This window comes from Myxine glutinosa, chromosome 5 (assembly GCF_964187855.1).
Source record: "Myxine glutinosa chromosome 5, kmMyxGlut1.1, whole genome shotgun sequence".
Taxonomy (NCBI): domain Eukaryota; kingdom Metazoa; phylum Chordata; class Myxini; order Myxiniformes; family Myxinidae; genus Myxine; species Myxine glutinosa.
The window spans coordinates 147,348,091-147,367,221 of NC_136265.1; the positions used below are offsets into that span (position 1 = coordinate 147,348,091).

The 19,131-nt window shown below is 41.6% G+C and overlaps 2 protein-coding genes across 8 annotated transcripts in view; one reads left to right on the forward strand and one right to left on the reverse strand.

The window, feature by feature from the left end:
- The window catches only part of LOC137426955 (myosin-10), a 169,285-nt gene extending 168,007 nt beyond the window's left edge, over window positions 1-1,278 (reverse strand). The window contains exon 1 of the mRNA XM_068116014.2: window positions 929-1,278. The gene's annotated coding sequence lies outside the window, so the exon portion shown is untranslated. The remainder of the gene's footprint in view (window positions 1-928) is intronic.
- The window catches only part of LOC137426957 (tumor necrosis factor receptor superfamily member 5), a 56,089-nt gene that overhangs the window by 7,222 nt on the left and 29,736 nt on the right, over window positions 1-19,131 (forward strand). For 4 of the 7 annotated variants that reach the window (XM_068116025.2, XM_078778829.1, XM_078778828.1 and 1 more), the window contains 3 exons: window positions 13,903-13,981; window positions 15,168-15,293; window positions 15,665-15,820. In XM_068116025.2, coding sequence (XP_067972126.2) covers window positions 13,903-13,981; window positions 15,168-15,293; window positions 15,665-15,820 — 361 coding nt within the window. Of the gene's footprint in view, window positions 1-7,729; window positions 7,835-13,902; window positions 13,982-15,167; window positions 15,294-15,664; window positions 15,821-19,131 lie in introns of all 7 variants that reach the window. The other 3 variants (XM_068116019.2, XM_068116024.2, XM_068116022.2) reach the window with 1 other exon arrangement.

Below are 19,131 nucleotides of genomic sequence, written 5' to 3' on the forward strand. Positions count from 1 at the left end.
CTTTACTTTTAATAGTGAAATGCAGACACGTACCCAACTGAATGCTTAACCCCGCTTTTTGCTTCACAAGGTTTGCTTATATCTTCTGTATTTATACGGATGTAAATGAACACTGGTTTTACTCTGTTGCATATCACGTGCAGCGAATTTCTCCTCCCACCTTGTATTTATTGTTATTTTTAAAAACTCTTCTGTACACCGCCTTTGAGGCCGAGTATGCAAGCCACCGTCTACAATTCCAACAGCAGAGACATATTTACTCTTTTATTGAAAATATTTTTCGAGTTTGTTTTATCCTCAAAATAGACCGTAGTGAACACACATTTGTGTTAAAATATTGACCTTTAAAACCTACCGTTATGAAGGGGACAGACATGTGTACAAACACACAAACTGACATTGTGTTTTCTTTGGTAGATAATATAATTACTTTGGATAATAATAATTACCAACATCAAACCAGTCTATTTCAGTCTAGTGCAGGACTAAGACCTTCCTCAACCCATATCCAGGTGTGTGTTGGCATGCGTACTTGCCACCCTTGGCAAGTGCTGGTTGGTAAGAGTGAGCAACCGCATGGTAACCGAAGCCAAACCACCCAGCGGAGAATGAAAGTAGTCTTAAATCACCCGATCAAACAGTCTCTCTGTTACGAGACGTTACAATTAAGACAACATGTAAAAATATGATATTTTAACATCCCTGCCTTAAAAGATCATAATCGCATCGTCACCATGTGCAAAAAATATTCTTCTGAACTAAAATGCAATATTGACACAACATTTGAGTCATGCATGGAGGACCAATAATTCCTGACATACACAAGTCGAAACAAACAAAATCAAATAATGACAAACATTCGGGTAAAATCATTGCAAAGGGGGTAAACGGACATCGAGTCAGTGCGAGGCTCTGTGCATTGTCTTACCTGCAAAAGGGGCACGACCACTGTGTGCGCAGCATACGCCGGGAGGAGAAAAAGAGAACTGGAGGGAGCGATAAGACCTCGTGGGTGGGTGTTTGCACGTAGAGGAAACTGTGCTGAGCCTGATATGTGTTGCGGCTTATGAGTCCACCTTAGCAAACCATACAATAAAGCTCAGCTGATATCCTTTCGTATTAAAAGTGAAAATGGTCTTGCAGATTCAAAAAAACTAGATTGTCAGTCCTCATGTACGCCATGCATTTTAAACTCTCATGCCTAGAACATGTATGTACGTTGTCGTGCCTCGAGCACTCAATCACCTGAGTTTTGAACGTTTGGACTCTATCTTATTCGGCAATCCATCCGCCTTGCGGTCGATTGACGTTGCAAACAAACTTGACTTCCCCTTTTGCTCACTGCTTAGCTCTGGTAAACCAATTTTTTTGTTGTTGGGTAGTTCCACTTGAATATTTCTGTGTGATATTCCATCATCCTGGGCCAAATGTGTCGTTTCTCTTTTCTATTCCGAATGTTACAAAGATGACTGGCATCGTATTCAGGAAGTAATTCCATCATGCATTGAACACGAAGCTTCAGTGAAAAATGGTGTCTGCTGCCTCGCATGGGACGATAAAAGCCAGCTGTCCCATCTGCAATGTGACGTCTGAACCTCACTGTTAACATATGAAAGAGTAATAAACTTTTTCTGGCTCGTGCTCAGGACTCTCAAAAGTATGGTTCATTACCACAATTGCCTCATTAGAATCATCTTTGTCTGTAAAAGCGAGACATCCATGCATTCCACACCGGTACTCTCTGAATCACGAAATGTTATTTTCTGTCTTTACGTTCATTTTTAATCACATAATCCACATCCATATATTTTCCTTCACTGTCAGCATCATTCTCCGCCATTCTCTTTATCTCTATGATCTCCAACTCTCTCCAATATACAGTACTGTGCAAATGTGTGGGTGTTTTTTTTAGGTCATCTCATCTCGATTCTCGAAGAGGTGACATTGTAAAATGGGTCGTGATGTCCAGTTGTCCGGTCGGTAACTTTTTGCTATTTTTGCGACCCTTCCCTTATCACCTGGCTGATTGTTCTGAAACTTGGCACATGAATACAAGACAGTAGCCCACACAATCGTTCAGGCTACGATTCTTCTATTTCAGATTAGGAGGGGTTACCCCCTGGAATTTTGGATCCCTACTCGTCCCATATTTACCAACAGATTGCTCTGAAACAGTCCTTCTACTCTATTGTCTGCACAATCGCTTTGGCTTGAAATTTTTGACTCCGGATTATGGGGGCTCCCAATGGGAGTTGCCCCTTGGGAGCTTTGAATCCCTACTTGTCCCTTATTTACAAACCGATTGCTCTGAAACCCGAAACAGCCCTTCTACTCGATTGTCTGCAGGATTGCTCGGTCTTAGATTTTTTTTCGATTTCGTATCGGGGGATGGGGGGGCCTCTCAGAGGATCAGATATTATATCGTCATGTGCTAGTAATATCACTTACCACAAAGAAAACATGCAGGATTTTGTACAGTAAATAATAATCAATTATTAAAGTAATCAACACCAGATATATATATCAATGTGACTTTCAATAAACCACAATTTAAGTTGAAAATTAGTGATTATTTTAAATTTATTTTCATCAGCTCGTTCCCTTGCTTGAACGTCTGAGTGGGTTAAAAATGGCCCAAAGTAAGCACCTTTGAACAGAACGGTGTGTGAAGATCCAAACTCTGTGAGAAGAAGAGCACACTATGAAGAAAATAACAGAAAAGCTGAAGATCTACACTTGTGTGAGGTATACTTTGTAACACCTGAAAGATACTGGCTTGCTACAAGACTATAAAAGGCCAAGACCCAGAAGAACCTCCCTAAGGCAAGACGAGCACTGGAAGTTGCTCAGCTTACATGATAGGAAACAATTATGTCAGCAGCTGAAAAATGAAATGAGCATGTGCAGAAGGCTGATTGTAGTAGGTCACCATGGCAGCGTTGCAGCAAAGAAACCACTGCTGAGACCACAAAATATGGTGAAAGACTGAAATTTGCAAGGCAACACCAAGATTGAGTGACTGAACCATGGAATTGGGTACTCTGGTCTGACGAATCGAAGTTTGAACTTTTTGGATCGAATAAATTCCAGTTCATACGCTGAAGACCTGGATAATGCTATGACGTGCAATGTTTGCAGCCTACTGTTAAACACGGGGGAGGCTCTATGACTTCTATGGTTGTATCTTGGCTCTTCGTGTAGGAAAACTTGTTCAAATCAATGTGACGCTAACAAAAGAGAAGTACAAGCAGATACTGCAGCACCATGCAGTTGCAAGTGTAAATTGTTTAATTGGAAAAGGAATAATTTTCCGTGAAGATAATGATCCAAAACACATTTTCAATATAATAAAACAGTATTTGGAGAACAAGGTTACAGCTGGAACGTGTTCCGTTTGCAAGCGGCTTGCTTTTGCTTGCCAAGCCAGCCATTCTGTATCAACCACTTTGCAATTTGCTTGACACAAGTGTCTTGACAAGCAACGCAAGCGACTAAGAGAGGTGTTTGGCCAACATTAAGCGAGCTGCTTGCAAACGGAACACTTTCTTATGTTAGCAAAAATGGCTACAGTAGTCAAATTCAAAATGATTGGTGGCTAATTCTTCAATTTTGCTATCACAGTGGATGATCGTAAATAAAACATGCATTTCATACTGTTGTGGGAATGATTCTTAGGGGGTATTAAAAACTGCTTAATATAGTCCTCTTAACTCCTTAATATTTGTGTAGAATCACTACACATCATCTGTAATCACATCAAAAATATTAGTGGGAAGACTGTAAAGAAAAGGGTGGGTTGGGGAGTGTCGGAAGAGAAAGGAGAATTGATCGTAATAGGGATGGATTGAAAGTGACTGAATGAGGTATATGATGTGAGATGTAGGTCAAAAATTAACCATTTATTCACACGTACTATAGAGATGGTCCAATGACCTTTCTGTTGACTTGCATAATTCAAAAAGTAAGGTTGAATGTGTCCACCTGGTGTTGTGTTTAGGACTCTTGAATCAAGTGAAATATCCCAGCTTTGGAGGTGTATTGCCACATCCTCAACAACTGGACCTGTGCTCATGTAATGAACATGATGTAATGTTCATGGACCAGATGCAACACCAACACCGACTCGGTATTTACCTAATTGCATGCTGACACTGCTGACCAAATACCAGTTCAAGCCCGATAGGGCTGGCTGTCTGGTTAGTAACCCGAGGCCAGTTTGGGTACACATCGGTCAGTACAGGTACATAAGTAAGGAAGTTATGGGGTTCATATGCCTGAAAAGGGGTTCTCAGCTTCAGACCCTGTATATTTCACTCGGCTACAGAACTATTTACTCTCTTGATATCACTGGTCGGGTCATAGTCTGATATAACAAAGTCCATTACTCATCATAGTCTGATGGAACAAAGTATATTACTCGTCATAATCTGATGGAACAAAGTCTATTACTTTTCATAGTCTTATGGAACAAAGTCTATGGAATGAACAAATCCTGAATTTGTGGTCCAATAAATATTCCAGCCTTCAATTTGGCATCAATTAAAATCGCTCCAAATTTTTATTTTAGGTGAACAAATCCCACACCTTCAACACTCATTGCTGATGCAAAGTTCTTCATTCGGCCCAGCATTACTATATGCAGTGGCGGAAGAAAAAATTTTTTGCGGATGTACTAGTGGCACATGTTGCCCATTGAATTTTCCTGGAGTATGATCCCTTCTTGCTGCTGAAATTAAAATAAAATATTATAATATTATTATAATAGTGAAGTATACACAGTATTAAAAATAACACTCAAAATACGTGACCCTCATGTACATTTACCCTCATGTAAATGAGGGGAATATCATTTACCCTCATGTACAAGAAACCAGTTTCCCAGCACCTGTTTCATTACCTGACATTCCGATGTACCTGTTCATGGTAGGACAAATGCCTCTGGAACATTCCATTCATACCTTTGTGTCCATGAGGTTATGTGTACCCCAATGTGTGATGGCGGGACGCCGATCGTCGTAGCTTAGCATGGTGGAAATGCAATACGGCAAAGAGATTGGAAATCACAACTTCAGTATTTTATAATTAATCTCTGCCTTTGATTACAATTGACGGGATAGGCAAGCAATGATGTGAGGCTTTAACTCCAGGTGGAAAGGGGGAGGGATGGAGGTGGCAGTGAACAGCAGACGAATACATAACATACTCCTCTAATATACAACTGCTTGCACAATCGAGCAAAGCTCTGTGAGACTTTCCATAAAGAACCTTCCAATTGGGGACATAAAGCTGGCTCTTAAGTCAGCCCAAGCTTGGGTGGAATGAAGTGGAAGGAATCGGTGCTGTATGCGACTTTTATCATTGCAGCTGTTACGTGCTCCTCCCCAAACCCCGGTCACGGTGTACCTCCGAGCCCCGAGAGGAGTCACGGCAGAAAGATGTGTTATTCTGTGTGTCAAAGATCAATGGTGAAACCACACCAATTGTTACCAACAAACAAGTATTGTATTAAGGTCACACAAGACTAACAGTACAATAACAATATTAATCAATTGTACAACCAATATATAATTCCTATGATGGTACCATCAGTTTCGTACAATATAACTCGCTGTGCTCCAAGTGAGCGAAAATAATATTCCCAATGTCTCTGTCCCAGCTTCAAACCAAAGTCGATCCACGCTCCAGTGATCGTTAGAACGATGTTGTATCGAGACCAGAATCCCGTTCGGTTGACAGTCACACTGCCAAAGATAGGCAAAGGTATCCTCAAGAGGCGACTGGGAAATCACATCTTCGGGTATGGATGATCAACGGCTCCCCACACGGCGAACCGCAAATTCCCACTCGAAATCCAAGTTACACACACACACCAGGTTAACGTCTGGATGCGGGGGAAATGGTTGAAGCGAGGTGAAAAACCTGGAGCGATGCGAAATCAGGCGCGAGGCAAAATAGCCAACGGTCCGTTCTCGAGACGTAACGGCACTCCAATGATTCTCTTCGGAATCAACCGCAAAACCTGTCATGCAGGTTTATCTGTCACAGCGATAACAACTCTGTCGCAGGAATCCCTTTCCCAGGAAACCCCAAATCTCGCTAGTGACCACCGTTCGCCAGCGTTTGCTCCAGACCTCAAAGCAGCTCGGATCCTTCTCGACCTCACTCGCTCTGCCTCCTTTTCCTCTTCTTCTTCCTCTTCTTCTTCGTCCGGTTCCCGATTCGGTTTCCGGTTTCTTTTAAAACACTAACTTTTTTTACCTTTTAAAAACAGTGATCTCTATTTCACTTAAACGATAACAATAATAGTACATACAACCAAAAATGTTTCAAGTGGATGAAAACCACAACAACGGAAGTGACGAATCCGTAACACAGGTAAAATCTCGACCTCAGCTTCTCCTGAACCGATTGCATTCAAATTTTGCTTAAACACCCACACAACCCTGTATTAATTGTGACCTCGTTGTTGTTCAATTCCCTGGAAAATCGCCGTTATCTATTTGGTGATGACCCCACCCTCTGCTGTGACATCCCTAATCCTACAGATAGGCAGGCTGCAGCCTCTTCCCTCTCTTCAGACCTTGACAAAATCACAAGATTGTCAAACGCTCTTGAGGAAGTTCGGTATTTCAAACTCCTGCATCTCACTATCAGCCAAGATCTTTCTTGGGAAAGCCACATTTCAAAGTTGGCCCCCAAAGACAGTCACCGATTGGGCATCCTATGTCATAAAAGTCCTTCCTTGGCACAACTGAACTCCGATCCACCTACAAGGTCTTAGTCTGCAGCTTGATGGAGTACTGCTCTCCCTTCTGGGCTGGCACCCCTGCCACACATCTTGCTCAGCTTGACCTTCAAGATTATTGGAATCTCTCACGATGAAGCTGAGTCTATGGGTCGATCACTTCGCCATCACAGACAGTTCCTTGGTACAAGGTACCTTTTTTCCCGCCTGTGGAACCAACTTCCACATCCACTTCAATCTCATTTTTCCCTCCCGATCTTCAAGACAGCATCTCAGCATCAGCTGTTCATCACCATCTCTGATCATCCCCAATCCAAAACCATGATTTTTTTTCTAACATCGCTAACCCCCCAATCGCTACCCCTACCCCACCCCAAACCCTCCTCCTTCCAAATTTCCATTTTCACTTCCTGAGAGTTTCCTTCTGTATCCATCCTGTACACTCCATGGAGCCTCTCCTGCCCCTCATTCCTCCTCACCAACACTATGTAAAGCAGATGAGGTAATATCTGGGTGTATATCGACAGTTTTAGCTCGATTAGTATTACATTACTCTCGATTTTCTTTTTTATTTGATTCAATGTACCATACTCATTACATAGTGCTGATGCTGCCGAAGCAGTTTCTTGGCAAGGGTTATACTGGGTGGTTTGCCATTGCCTTCCCAGGATTGCTGGTCCGTGCCCGATTCTCTTAAATGCTCACTGTCAAGCAAGGAAGCAGCATGTACCATTTTCTTTTAATTTTTGATATGACTTGACTGGGGTTTGAACCAGCGACCTCCCAGACCGAAAATGGACACGCTTACCATTAGGGTGGTCCACAGATATATGTAATATTTAATACTATTAAAAATCCATGCTCCACAAGGCTGCCCTTGTTCCTATGTTTGTAAAGATCATATGAACCAAATATGAGGTCAATTGGAACTTATTTAGAGGTTGTTCAAAAAATAGCATTTTTAATTTATCCTGTTTTTTTCAGATGGCAGAAACTCGCAGCTCTTCCACAGTTTGGTTGCTGGGCAAGTCTGAAAAGGAAATAATATGTGGGGGACTACCAACCAAAGGACACACATTGCAGAAAATGGTGAACCATCACATACAAGAACACCATACAGTTCGTGAAAGTGCCAAACTTAGTGTACAGTACAAGCTGTGTGTGCATACTGGGAGAAAGCACGAATTCCAGTGCAGAGAGTAGATTCCTGTGAGCACCAAATTTAGAAGTTGTATGATGCCTACAAACTGGTAAAGAAAAATAGAACCAAGACATTCGAAAACTATAGAGTGAAGGAGCAGATGTTCAAAGATGATCTTCAATCCCTCTTCGATATCTCACCAAATGATGCGCTTGAGAAAATGACGAATGAAGAAGACAAAGCATTCCTTATCATGCAGAGTGAGGATCCCTCAAGTTCACGTATGGGATCTGTGGACAACACTCTGGCAGTGAAGGAGAACAGAAAGCATATCAGGCTTGAGAATGAAGATAAAAGAAAGAAGAAACATGCTGCTGAGACTCTAACAGCGATGCAATCTGTTCCATCAACATCGGCTGTGGTTGATGATGATGATGATAGTCAGGTTCACTATGTTTTTCGTTCAAAATTTTGGTAGATTAGCAAAACTATACATTTTTGGAATATTCAGAGCATGAGGAATCCAAAAATTAATTTTTACATTTGCGTAGACACCTTTGCGAAAGTGACACTCAGGACAGTGATGAAGATCTGTAAAAGCATATTCCTGAACGGTATAGACCTCGTAGATCCTGTGTATAGGACTTATAGTTCAATCTGATACTACCTATAACTTCCTATAACAACCTATAACTTCAAAGGACTTGCAATATCATGTATTATGTAATACAGTTATATCACAAATATAAAGACAATGGTTTTCAATTACCTTTGTTTGTTGCTTTTCTATAATCCTGAGCACTATTTTGAGGCCTTTATTGGATTCCTTGACCCAGAAAACATAGGATTAGCATATTTAATTAAGTCTCTAGGTTGACTAGAAGCCGAGATCGCGCAAAATATGTATTTTATGGCGGCCATTTTCAAAATCCAAAATGGCGGCCATGCAGGTGTCTGTGCAAATGCCAACATTGATTTTCAGATTCTCCATGCTCTGAAGATTCCAAAAATGTACAGGTTTGCTAATCCCAAAATTTTGAAAGAAATTATATATGTTAACATAGTGAACCTGACTATCTTCATCACTGTCCTGAGTGTCATTTTCGCAAAGGTGTCTACGCAAATGTAAACATTAATTTTTGGATACCTCATGCTCTGAATATTCCAAAAATGTATAGTTTTGCTAATCTACCAAAATTTTGAACGAAATTATATTTGTTAACATAGTGAACCTGACTATGAGTCTGAGATTGAAAGCTCCGATTCAGGGGACAATGAATTCAAACTCCAAAGTCCATCTTCTGCCAAACAGGCGAAAAAGGCTCCCATCAAAGTGATGACTCCAGCAATAGTGGCAACTCTGGACAGAGTAAATCTCTCAGATCGGCGTGCTATGTTTGTGGCCAGTGCTTTTGCACAATCTCTTGGTCATACCATTGAAGACAAGTGCAAGCCAACAATAATAAATAATTTGAGTGATTGAAAATAGATAATTATCTATGAATTGATGTATGATGCTAAAAATTCTGTATCTTATTATTCATTAAAATTTGTCAACATTTTGAGCAACCTCTAAATATTGTCCAATCAAGCTCAAATTTTCACCACAACCTACTTTCTTCAATAGGAATAGGGGCAGGCTTGTGGAGAAATGAAAATCCAATCTTCAAATTTTTGGACCACCTTACCATTCATTACTCCATCAAGTCGGGTTACTCTCAATGAGTATTACATTATTACCTTTGCCACCGAAGGTGGATGGAGGTTATGTTTTCACCCCTGTCTGTTTGTCTGTCTGTCTTTCTGTTTGTTTGTGAACAGGAGATCTCAAAGTAGTGGACGGATTTGTAGGAAACTTGGTGGACAGTTTGAGTATGTGACAAGGACGAATCAATTTGATTTTGGTGAAGATCCGAATCCGGATCGGGATACGAGAATTGTTTTTTTAATGCAAGTGATTATTCAAGTGATTATATATCGAAAAACGATATATAACATGATATTTCAAAAGGTTGTGGACCAATTATGATAAAACTTCATGGATGAGTTGGTTTGATGACAAGACCAAGCCGGTGAGATTTTGCTTTCGGTCCGAATCCTGATCTGGCCTATCAGTGGGATATTAAATTTTACGTATCCAGCCAGGCAGAGGTAAGTGCTCTGCAGAGTGCCTTTCTCGTGTATAAATGAAACTACTGTCAACTTTCGTTAAGAGGGACCGGCCATGATGACGTGAAAATTGTCCCTTGTCGGTGATGTTCCCTCATAAAACATGTAAAATACTGTCGTGTGTCTACCCTGTAGTGAAGACTTCAGGGAGACAGATGACCAAACGAGCTTTAACTTCGAGGCGTATACCCAACTATGGCAGTACCTTGTGCACCCACGGGGGTGGAGGGTAGCAAGGTCTTACCTGCACGGCCGGACTCGACTGGGGTTATCCAATCCCCACAGACAAATAAACGCACAAGACAAGGAATTGAAAATGTAACAAATAATGGGTTTAATAAAAATAAATGCAATACAATGAAAAGGTAAAACTAAACTCCTAAATGAGGGACCCTCCACTCATACTCGATTACACCACAACACGGGGAGAAATAAACGAATGTAAAAATAAATATGAAGTGTGGTGCGTTATCTGTTACTCATCTCTGGTCTCCCTCACACGACCCTCGATCCCTGATGGTCAACTGGGTCCCAGGTCCTGTGCGGGAAAACGCCCGAGGGTGCGAAGTCGCGCAGCAACCAACCGGTCCGCCCGAGGTAGCCGAAATCCCTCTTCCTCCGATGGGTCAGGGTGAGAGAGAGAACAATGGTGCGACCGCTTTCACCAAACCAGCACGAGAGAGGGAGAGAGATGCATCTGCTTTCACCAGTCAGGAACAGAGAGAGACAGCGAAGTGCGACCGCTCGTGAACAAGCCCAGAGCCCGGACCAAGAGAGAGTGCAACTGCTCGCGATGAAACCCAGGACCAAGAGAGAGAAAATGGCGATGCCCTGCCTTTTTACTCCTCGGTCTCGAACGTTCTTTCTGACATCACCTGCAGTCCAATCACCGAGCGCCACTCGCTCACCTAATTGTTCTTCGCTCACTCACCTCACGGCCACACTTGGCGCCCATCAAGAAGATTCGCTGGGTGGTGTCAGTAGTAGTGTCCGGATCCGGTCGGCGATCGTGTTATTTAATTTAGGTGCTGATCACATGGCTGGTGGTGTAAGTGTCATAAGAACAAAGGGAAAAACTACAGAATCATTTACAAAGAGGAAATATACCCTTGTACCCTAACTAATTAGCATAGCTCCACCCCTTGCCATGGAGACACATGACGCTTACATGGACATCCGGGCCTAACTTAGATACATGAAGGTGACTACACGGTATACGGCGCACGCTATTCTATACAATCCTATCTGGACTAAGGTATTTCATTGCCTAGCCCCATACACGTAACAATACATAGAAATGTCGCTTTCAGCCAAGTCCCACATAACTGAAGTTTAATTGTAATTTTGTTTTTATTAGCACTGTACCTAATGGCACTCAGCACTTGTATTTACGCTTGAAAGAATCATGCGCCATGTATTTAAATGGATACTCGATATGGTTATGTGTTAAGCTAACTTATATTTATGATATGCTAGCAGGAGTACCCTTTGTTGCCTGGTGTCAATTTGTTTTTGTTTTCCTATTTTTTAATATGGATTCGGCATTTGTAGTTTCATGAATTTGTGGATTCGGCATTTGTAGTTTCGCCATTGACCACATATAGAAACATTAACCACATTTATTGGTTCATGGTTTGGCATTCACCGTTTTCGCATTGTCTGTGCGTAGAACAGGTACCTCGCTAGTTAGCTATAAACATTTTTTTTGCCTGGCATGGCATGTTTTGCGCTTGTCTTCATTACCCTGCACTCGCGAAGCGAAAAGCAGGGTTAGGCGATCGGTTACGTGCGTACATGTGGCGTACGTGCGTGTCTGCATTTTTAAAATTCATTTTCTCGGTAAACATTGGTCCGATTGACATGAAATTTTACCAGAGTGCCTCCGCCTGTAAGCTTTTTTTGTCCCCCGTCGCACCGCGGAGCGAAAGGGGGACTATGGTTTTCCCCTCCGTCCGTGTGTCCGTCCGTCCGTCCGACGTCCGTGCATGCGTGCGTGCATGCGGGCGTGCGTGCATGCGTAAGCGAAGGACCGCCTTCGAATTTGGTGTGTGGGTGCAACCCACGTCAAAATCCAAGATGGCCGCCGCCATGTATGTCTGATGCCATGTATGTCTGAACCTTGTGAGCTGAATATCTTGAAAAATAAACGAAGTACCAACTTCTAATCTGGTGTGTGGGTGTATCTAGGCACAAGGAAGAACGCTATTGAAAATTGGGTCGCCACGTCAAAATCCAAGATGGCCGCCTTGCGTCTTCCACTTTGTCAACTCGCATCACTTCACCGACGGGGGACCTAGGCGTAACGCTTGTTTTCCATAAGTATGACGTCATAGGTCACATGGTACAGGCGCCATCTTGGAAAAACAGAAAAACGTTGCACCTCTATATCTCCGAAACTGTTCTACGGAAGAAAATTGAAACGTGGCTCATTGTAAAGAACTCCACATGGGGAATAAGTGTTGTTAACATTGACGTCATTGCTGCCTTAATTATGATGTCATAATTCCACAGGGACAACGCTAAGTCGGATCAGTTTGAAATTTCTTGAGCGGGATCTACGCAACAATTATTATATTAGTGAATATATATTTTTGATGTCATCGCTCACGTGGCCTGGCAGTCTTATTGGATCAAAGAAAGAAAAAACCTTCAAAAACAGAAAATTTGGCTCGCACCAAGTTGACTGCACAGAGTAAGTATTCTATGAATACCATGTAGTTTAGGACACGTTGTCCTCATGATTGAAGATTTCGTGCTAGCTTTCATGGTGACGTAGGCCGATCGAAGGCAGATTAGCTTGGTTGGTGGCAAGCTTGCCTTTGAGCCAATTGGTCGTGGATTTGTTCCCTTATGGAGTCGAATGCAAAAGAGTTGCCACCCTGGTGCAGCGCCATCTGGTGCAGCATTTGGTTATTTGGCATGGAACGGTAAAGCCGACTGTCCCATCTGCATTCAGATTGTGGAAGATCCCACAGTGTTTCTCGAATAGAGTGAGCCATTGTGTGCCAGTTACTTGGCTTAGAGATCAATGGGATATGTGGGTTAATTATAATAGAATGAGGATGTTATTAAGTGAGATTGAGTCATGGTGAAAATGTGGTTAGTACATACTGTATAGATCTAATATATAATAATAGCTATATTTTAAGTTTGTACAACAAAATCACCTTGTTTCTATTCTATCACCACACCCATAAAGCATTTATAGTTTTCCATTCCAAGCAATAATGTCAATGAACTTTGGAACTTATTATCATTCCCGGTCATTAAAAGCTTCATCACGTGGGAAAAGGAGTATATACCGGGCATTGTCTTTTAAAAACAAATTTGACATCACATGACGTTGTATACTGAACTAGGCCGTTCTTCATGTATTGGTGATCTTGAGGCAGTTCTTCATGAATCGGTCATTATCGTTGTGCCACTTCTTACGTCAGGTTAATTATTTATTTATGCTCAAGTGTGGAGATCGTTTTAAGAATCTGCTGCCTGTTAATGATCCACCGCTCGTGATGAACTTTGTACCTCCATCTTGTTCCTTGGAGACCGTTCGCAGCAATTCCACGTTTCATCATTGCCGATGTCCTTGTAAGGCCTGGCTTCATTTAAAGTGGCATCCATCATGAACGTGTCCTCAATTTGAGGGGTTATGAATCAAAACGTAATACTTCATGACTTATAAATCCAGAATGCCTAAAAGTCTATGAAAGTCACGTGTCGAGTAATAATTGTTCACATTACGGAGAGGAGATACGCATTCAAACTGAAGATCACGTGGTGTCCAGATTACACTTTTACTGCTAGGAAATATTGTAAGACTCACTAATTATCACTCCCTTTTGTCCAGGTCTGGAGACTCCGCAGACATACATGCCCATCTGACACCTATGAACACAATGGCGAATGTTGTTCTCCATGTGCAGCAGGTATGGACTATATGTATACCATGGTATCCATAACAATACTCTAATTTTCCAGGATGAAATACTCTAATTTTCCACGATGAGGTTTTGTTTCAACCTAATGTCAAGGGATGTAAGGTGCTGAATATACTTGCTACACTCAATATAGACAACCCTGGTGTTGGGCTAGCGGCTAGGGTGTCAGCTTAGGATCCTAGGATCCTGGGTTCGAATCCCGGTCGATCGCTGAATTAACGCCAGGGGGGTTGACTCAGCCTGTCATCCTTCCGAGGTCGGCTAATTGAGGACCAGTTCACTGGTAATTCCCTGTTTGTCGTTAAAGGCGGCAAAAAGGGTTGGCGTCAGGAAGGGCATCCGGCCGTAAAACATTGCTTCAAAAAGGGGACCGAAAAACAACAACAACCACGGTTCCCGAAAAAGGCCAACCCCCGCTTGCGGGGAAAAATGGCCTCTAAAGGTGTTTTTTTTAATTTTTTTTTACTCAATATAGGCCATAGACCTGTTCATGTTCTGTTACCGGAAGCCCTTGGCTTGCAAACTTCAACATTAAAAGTTTGTTATTGTTCTTACCATGGGCTAGACTGAATGCCAGATTGAAAACCGAGAAGGCCATCGCGTTGCAGTACCCTGGGCAAATTGCTAATTCCTGCCCTAGTTTATCGGGGGGAGGAGGGGAGACTACATCAGTGGCACAGCTTTGTCCCCGGGTATCGTTTACACAAGAGGGATATCGGTGTAACAACACGGGCCGGAATACCAAACAAAAACAAGCAAAAACTAGAACGGGCACTCGGTAGAGCGCATACCTTCGCCGCAGCTACTTTTGTTGCCAAAATAAAAGACTACAAGATCTGTGTAGCAAAGCATTTTGGCATTAGTTTCATACAAATTGGACACAAATTGACCGCGCTATGGTAAAAAGACGATTTTGACCTTTTCATGACCTTGACCTTGACCTTTGACCCGATCGATTCCAAAATCTAATCAAATGGTTCCCGGATAATAACCTATCATCCCACCAAATTTCATGCGAATCGGTTGAATACTTTTTGAGTTATGCGAATAACATACACACACACACACACACAGACATACAAATAAATACACAGCGATCAAAACATAACCTTCCGCTTTTGCGAAGGTAAAAAGAATTGCTCAAACTCAATGCCGTGACGTTGCTGTTTCCCAGGAAAGTTTGTCAAACGACACTGCACCTCAACGACCGAAACGGATTGTGGCGATTGTCCGCGAGACACCTTTACCAATGACGTGTCTCATCTGACGGAGTGCATACGATGCTTCAATTGCGACACTGGTGAGTCGATTACATCAGTGAGAAAAATAATCACATCTTAACTCTGATGATGATCTGGGTTGAAGTCATTTTGGTGAGGGATTGCATGGCTGTGTCTAACTCTTCAAAACGTTCATGGCCATTGAGGTTGGTGAAGCCATGCTGGTGAGTCTGGACTACAATTGTTAAGCTGCTAACTCCAAAATAGTTCTTGTCTATTGATTTACAGTACGTCATGAACGTTGAAAGAAAGATTCTTACTCGTGTGTGATTATCTTGAATGGACATACTTTTTTTTCTCATAATAGTTGCTACGTAATCATGCTTGACATTCTTGCTTCCTGTGGGGAGCGGAGATTGTTGGATTGTGATTTGGATGCCATATGCTACAGCGGATGGCTACAAGAAGGTGAAAGAGTGCACGCCAAGTGAAGATTCCGTGTGTGAGTGTGCCCCTGGATTTTTCTGCGTGAACAAAGGGCAGATCGGGTGTCGACGCTGCCAGAGGCATTCCAGCTGCGATAATGGCATGGGTCTTGAAAAATTGGGTGAGAAATGGTGCAAAGAATAATAATTGTTATTTAATTTTATTTATTTTTTAAATTAAAAAAAAATGCTTGTGGAGGAACATACATGAAAAAAACGTAAGACACACGTTTTCCAAATCTGGTTGCAGGCTGAGCATATTCTGGCATTCCAAGTTATTCCTTGAACTAGAACGGCACTCTTCGACATCACCACGTCGACTGATATGCCTCCGACATCGACTGATATGCCTCCGCCAACATTATTACATCATTATAATACTTGTATCAAGTCTGATTTAAAACCATTCAGCTGTGCGAGTGTTATCACATTTTAACCTGACATTACCTCTGACCTTTGACTTATTGACCCCAAAATTTAATCAGTTCATGTTTACATCATTATACATACCTGTACCAAGTTTTCATTTAAATCCCTTCAGCTGTTCACAAGTTCTCACATTTTTACTTGACTTGGCCTTTGACCTCGGGATCCCTTTAGCCATTCTCATGTTATCAAACTATTACAGACTTTGACCTTTAACCTTTGACCTCTTCGGCCCAAAATCTAATCAGTTAATCTTTACATCATTATACATCTACCATACATCATCATTATACATTATACATTATTATACATCATCATTATCTGTACTAAGTTTGAATTAGATCACTTCAGCCATTCTCAAGTTATAATCCGATTACAGACTTTGACCTCTTGACCCCAAATTCTCATCATTTAATCTTTACATCATTATACATACCTGTACCAAATTAGAATTAGATCACTTCAGCCATTCTCAAGTTTTAGACCTATTACAGATTTGACCTTTGTCCTTTGACCCCAAAATCTAATAAGTTAATCTTTACAACATTATATACTAGCAGAAGTACCTGGCATTGCCGGGTGGGGGAGGGGGGGAGAGGAGGGGAGGGCAGGGGAGGGTGGGAAGCAGGAGAGGAAGGGGGTTCATTTATATGCTGGTGGGTGAATGTGGCGTTCATCCCGTTTCTGCGTTAAGTGTGATGCCGAAAAGGAAGAAGAAGAAGCCGTACTACCAACTTCGTACACTTCCGGAATTGTTTGATTTACTTGTATTCAAACGGCTGGTGATTGTTTTGTATTTATTTATGTGAATGTGTACTTGTCTATAACTGTCATTTATTTGAAAAAGCGTAGGCAGTATTGAGCGTTTTTTTTTTTGTTTTGTTTTTTTTAACTCCAAAAAACCAATCTTTTTTTTTTTTTTTTTTTTTTTAACCTAAAACACTTCCAGGCACTCACTGATGAACCTCTGAAAGTTTGACGAAGATCCGTTCAGCCATCTCTGAGAAAAATGGCGACACACAGACAGACAGATCTCTTATATAGTAGATACCTGTACCAATAGGCTGCATGTTGACCCCAGAAATCATTCACTTTTGTGACCACCATACTGCAACTACATACATAATATCCTTACATGTTGTCAATAAATATATTTCAATAAATCTGTGAAACTCGTCAAAAGCATAATGTGCAAAAACGAGAGAAATATGAAAACAAAACGAACGAAAATCGAGTTAATTTGTGTTAAATATTATCCAATCACAGCGCGTGTCTTATGCACATTCCCCATTGCAACTTTTCCAGTAACCAATTACGCGTCTTGTTACATTTACGTGACACTGCACAACATGGCGACCTACATGTCGTCTATGTCGTCCGAGGCCGATGATTGTGAAGGAAAATCTTCAGACATTTTGCTATATGCACACAGTGGACACTGATTACAATGACATATTTCATGTAGAAAATATTATCCTTTTTCTCATTCTCGAAAACTGCAATGCTATCACACAGACTGCTCCCGTCACTTTTGCAACATGTACATGTGTTGTACTGCCTTTAAATTTCGTTACTGTTATAAATTTTAAGTTTGTCATCTTACAAAATCAAGTTTGATTGAATGTGGATCAGATAGGTTAATACAAAATAGAGCTACAGTGTCTGATATTGGTCAGCAAGTAATGGAGTTTATACTTTGTACCATGATCTAATGCAGTTGCTTTGTTAAATTATTTTTTTCAATGCTCTATTTCCTCCTGATAGATCAGGTAATTACATAAGTAAATATCCCTTGCAGGCATTCATGATCATCCCTCTGATCATCATCATGTACACTTGTAATTAAACTTCTAAATTAAACTTTATAAACGTCAGAGCATTTCTAACTTGTCGAAGACAAAGTTAGAGCACATTGATAGTCTGAAAAACAATGAAATTTCACATGTGGTAGGGGAGAAAACCCTTCGATTAGTAAATTATATTTTTCGTATAATCAAATTTCAAGACGGTGTAATGCTGGGAAAAATCTCCACTACATGTATGCTGTACGTAATGAATGAAACATTAACTTTAATAGAGCAGATTACCCCAGTACGTACGTCAGTGATCACATCTACAGGAATACCACTAGATTGGCTTTTAAATATAAAAATTGGCAAGGAAAAAAATTGTGGGGGATTAGTGTTCTATTTTCTCACTGCTTAACCTAAAATCATGATTATTAATGCATCCCTCAGATAGGATGTAAAGCATTATGTCTTCTTAGATCATAGACAATTTGCTTGCAATAATATTGTCGTGTCCCCGGGGTTAAGACCCCAAGAGGACGAATGACCAAAACGAGCTTTCACTCCGAGGCGTATACCCAACTTGGTGGTAGTGACACGCACGGGAAGGTTCTATGCCTTATCTGATCGGACCACACTCAGGGGTTAATCCTAACCCACAAACACGAAGACGGGACAGCAAAATCCACAATACAAGGAAAGTAAAATTCGACAAATAATTATTTAATGAAAATGAATGCAAATAACAATGAAAGGTGAGGTAAAAACTAAAATTCCAAAATGAGGGACCCTCCATCAGACTGGTATACAAACAATGGGAAAACAAAAGTAAAAATAAATTGGGGTTTATAGTGCCGGCACTTAGCATTGTTGTTCAAGCGAGGCCGTTGAATGCAGTCGGCAGCACAAATAAAGGGGCCCACAGCCGCACGCGGGAAAGATGCACATGATGGTGCGAAGCTCCTCTCGGTCTCGCTATGGACGTGAAGGGATTGTGTGTGGATTGCGAGCTCTAGAACGTCTCCGCAGGCGCACACGAGGCCAAAAAGTGACCATTTGCTCAGGTTACCCGAGGCAAGAGAATTAGCAAAGGCGAGACGTCTTCCTCTTCCTCCTCCCTCCACTATCCAAAGTTTCACGAACGGACACGGCCCGAGATGCAGCCGTTTGCCAGCGCGACCAAGCCAAAGGGAGAGAGCGAATTAAACCGTCCCTCACGC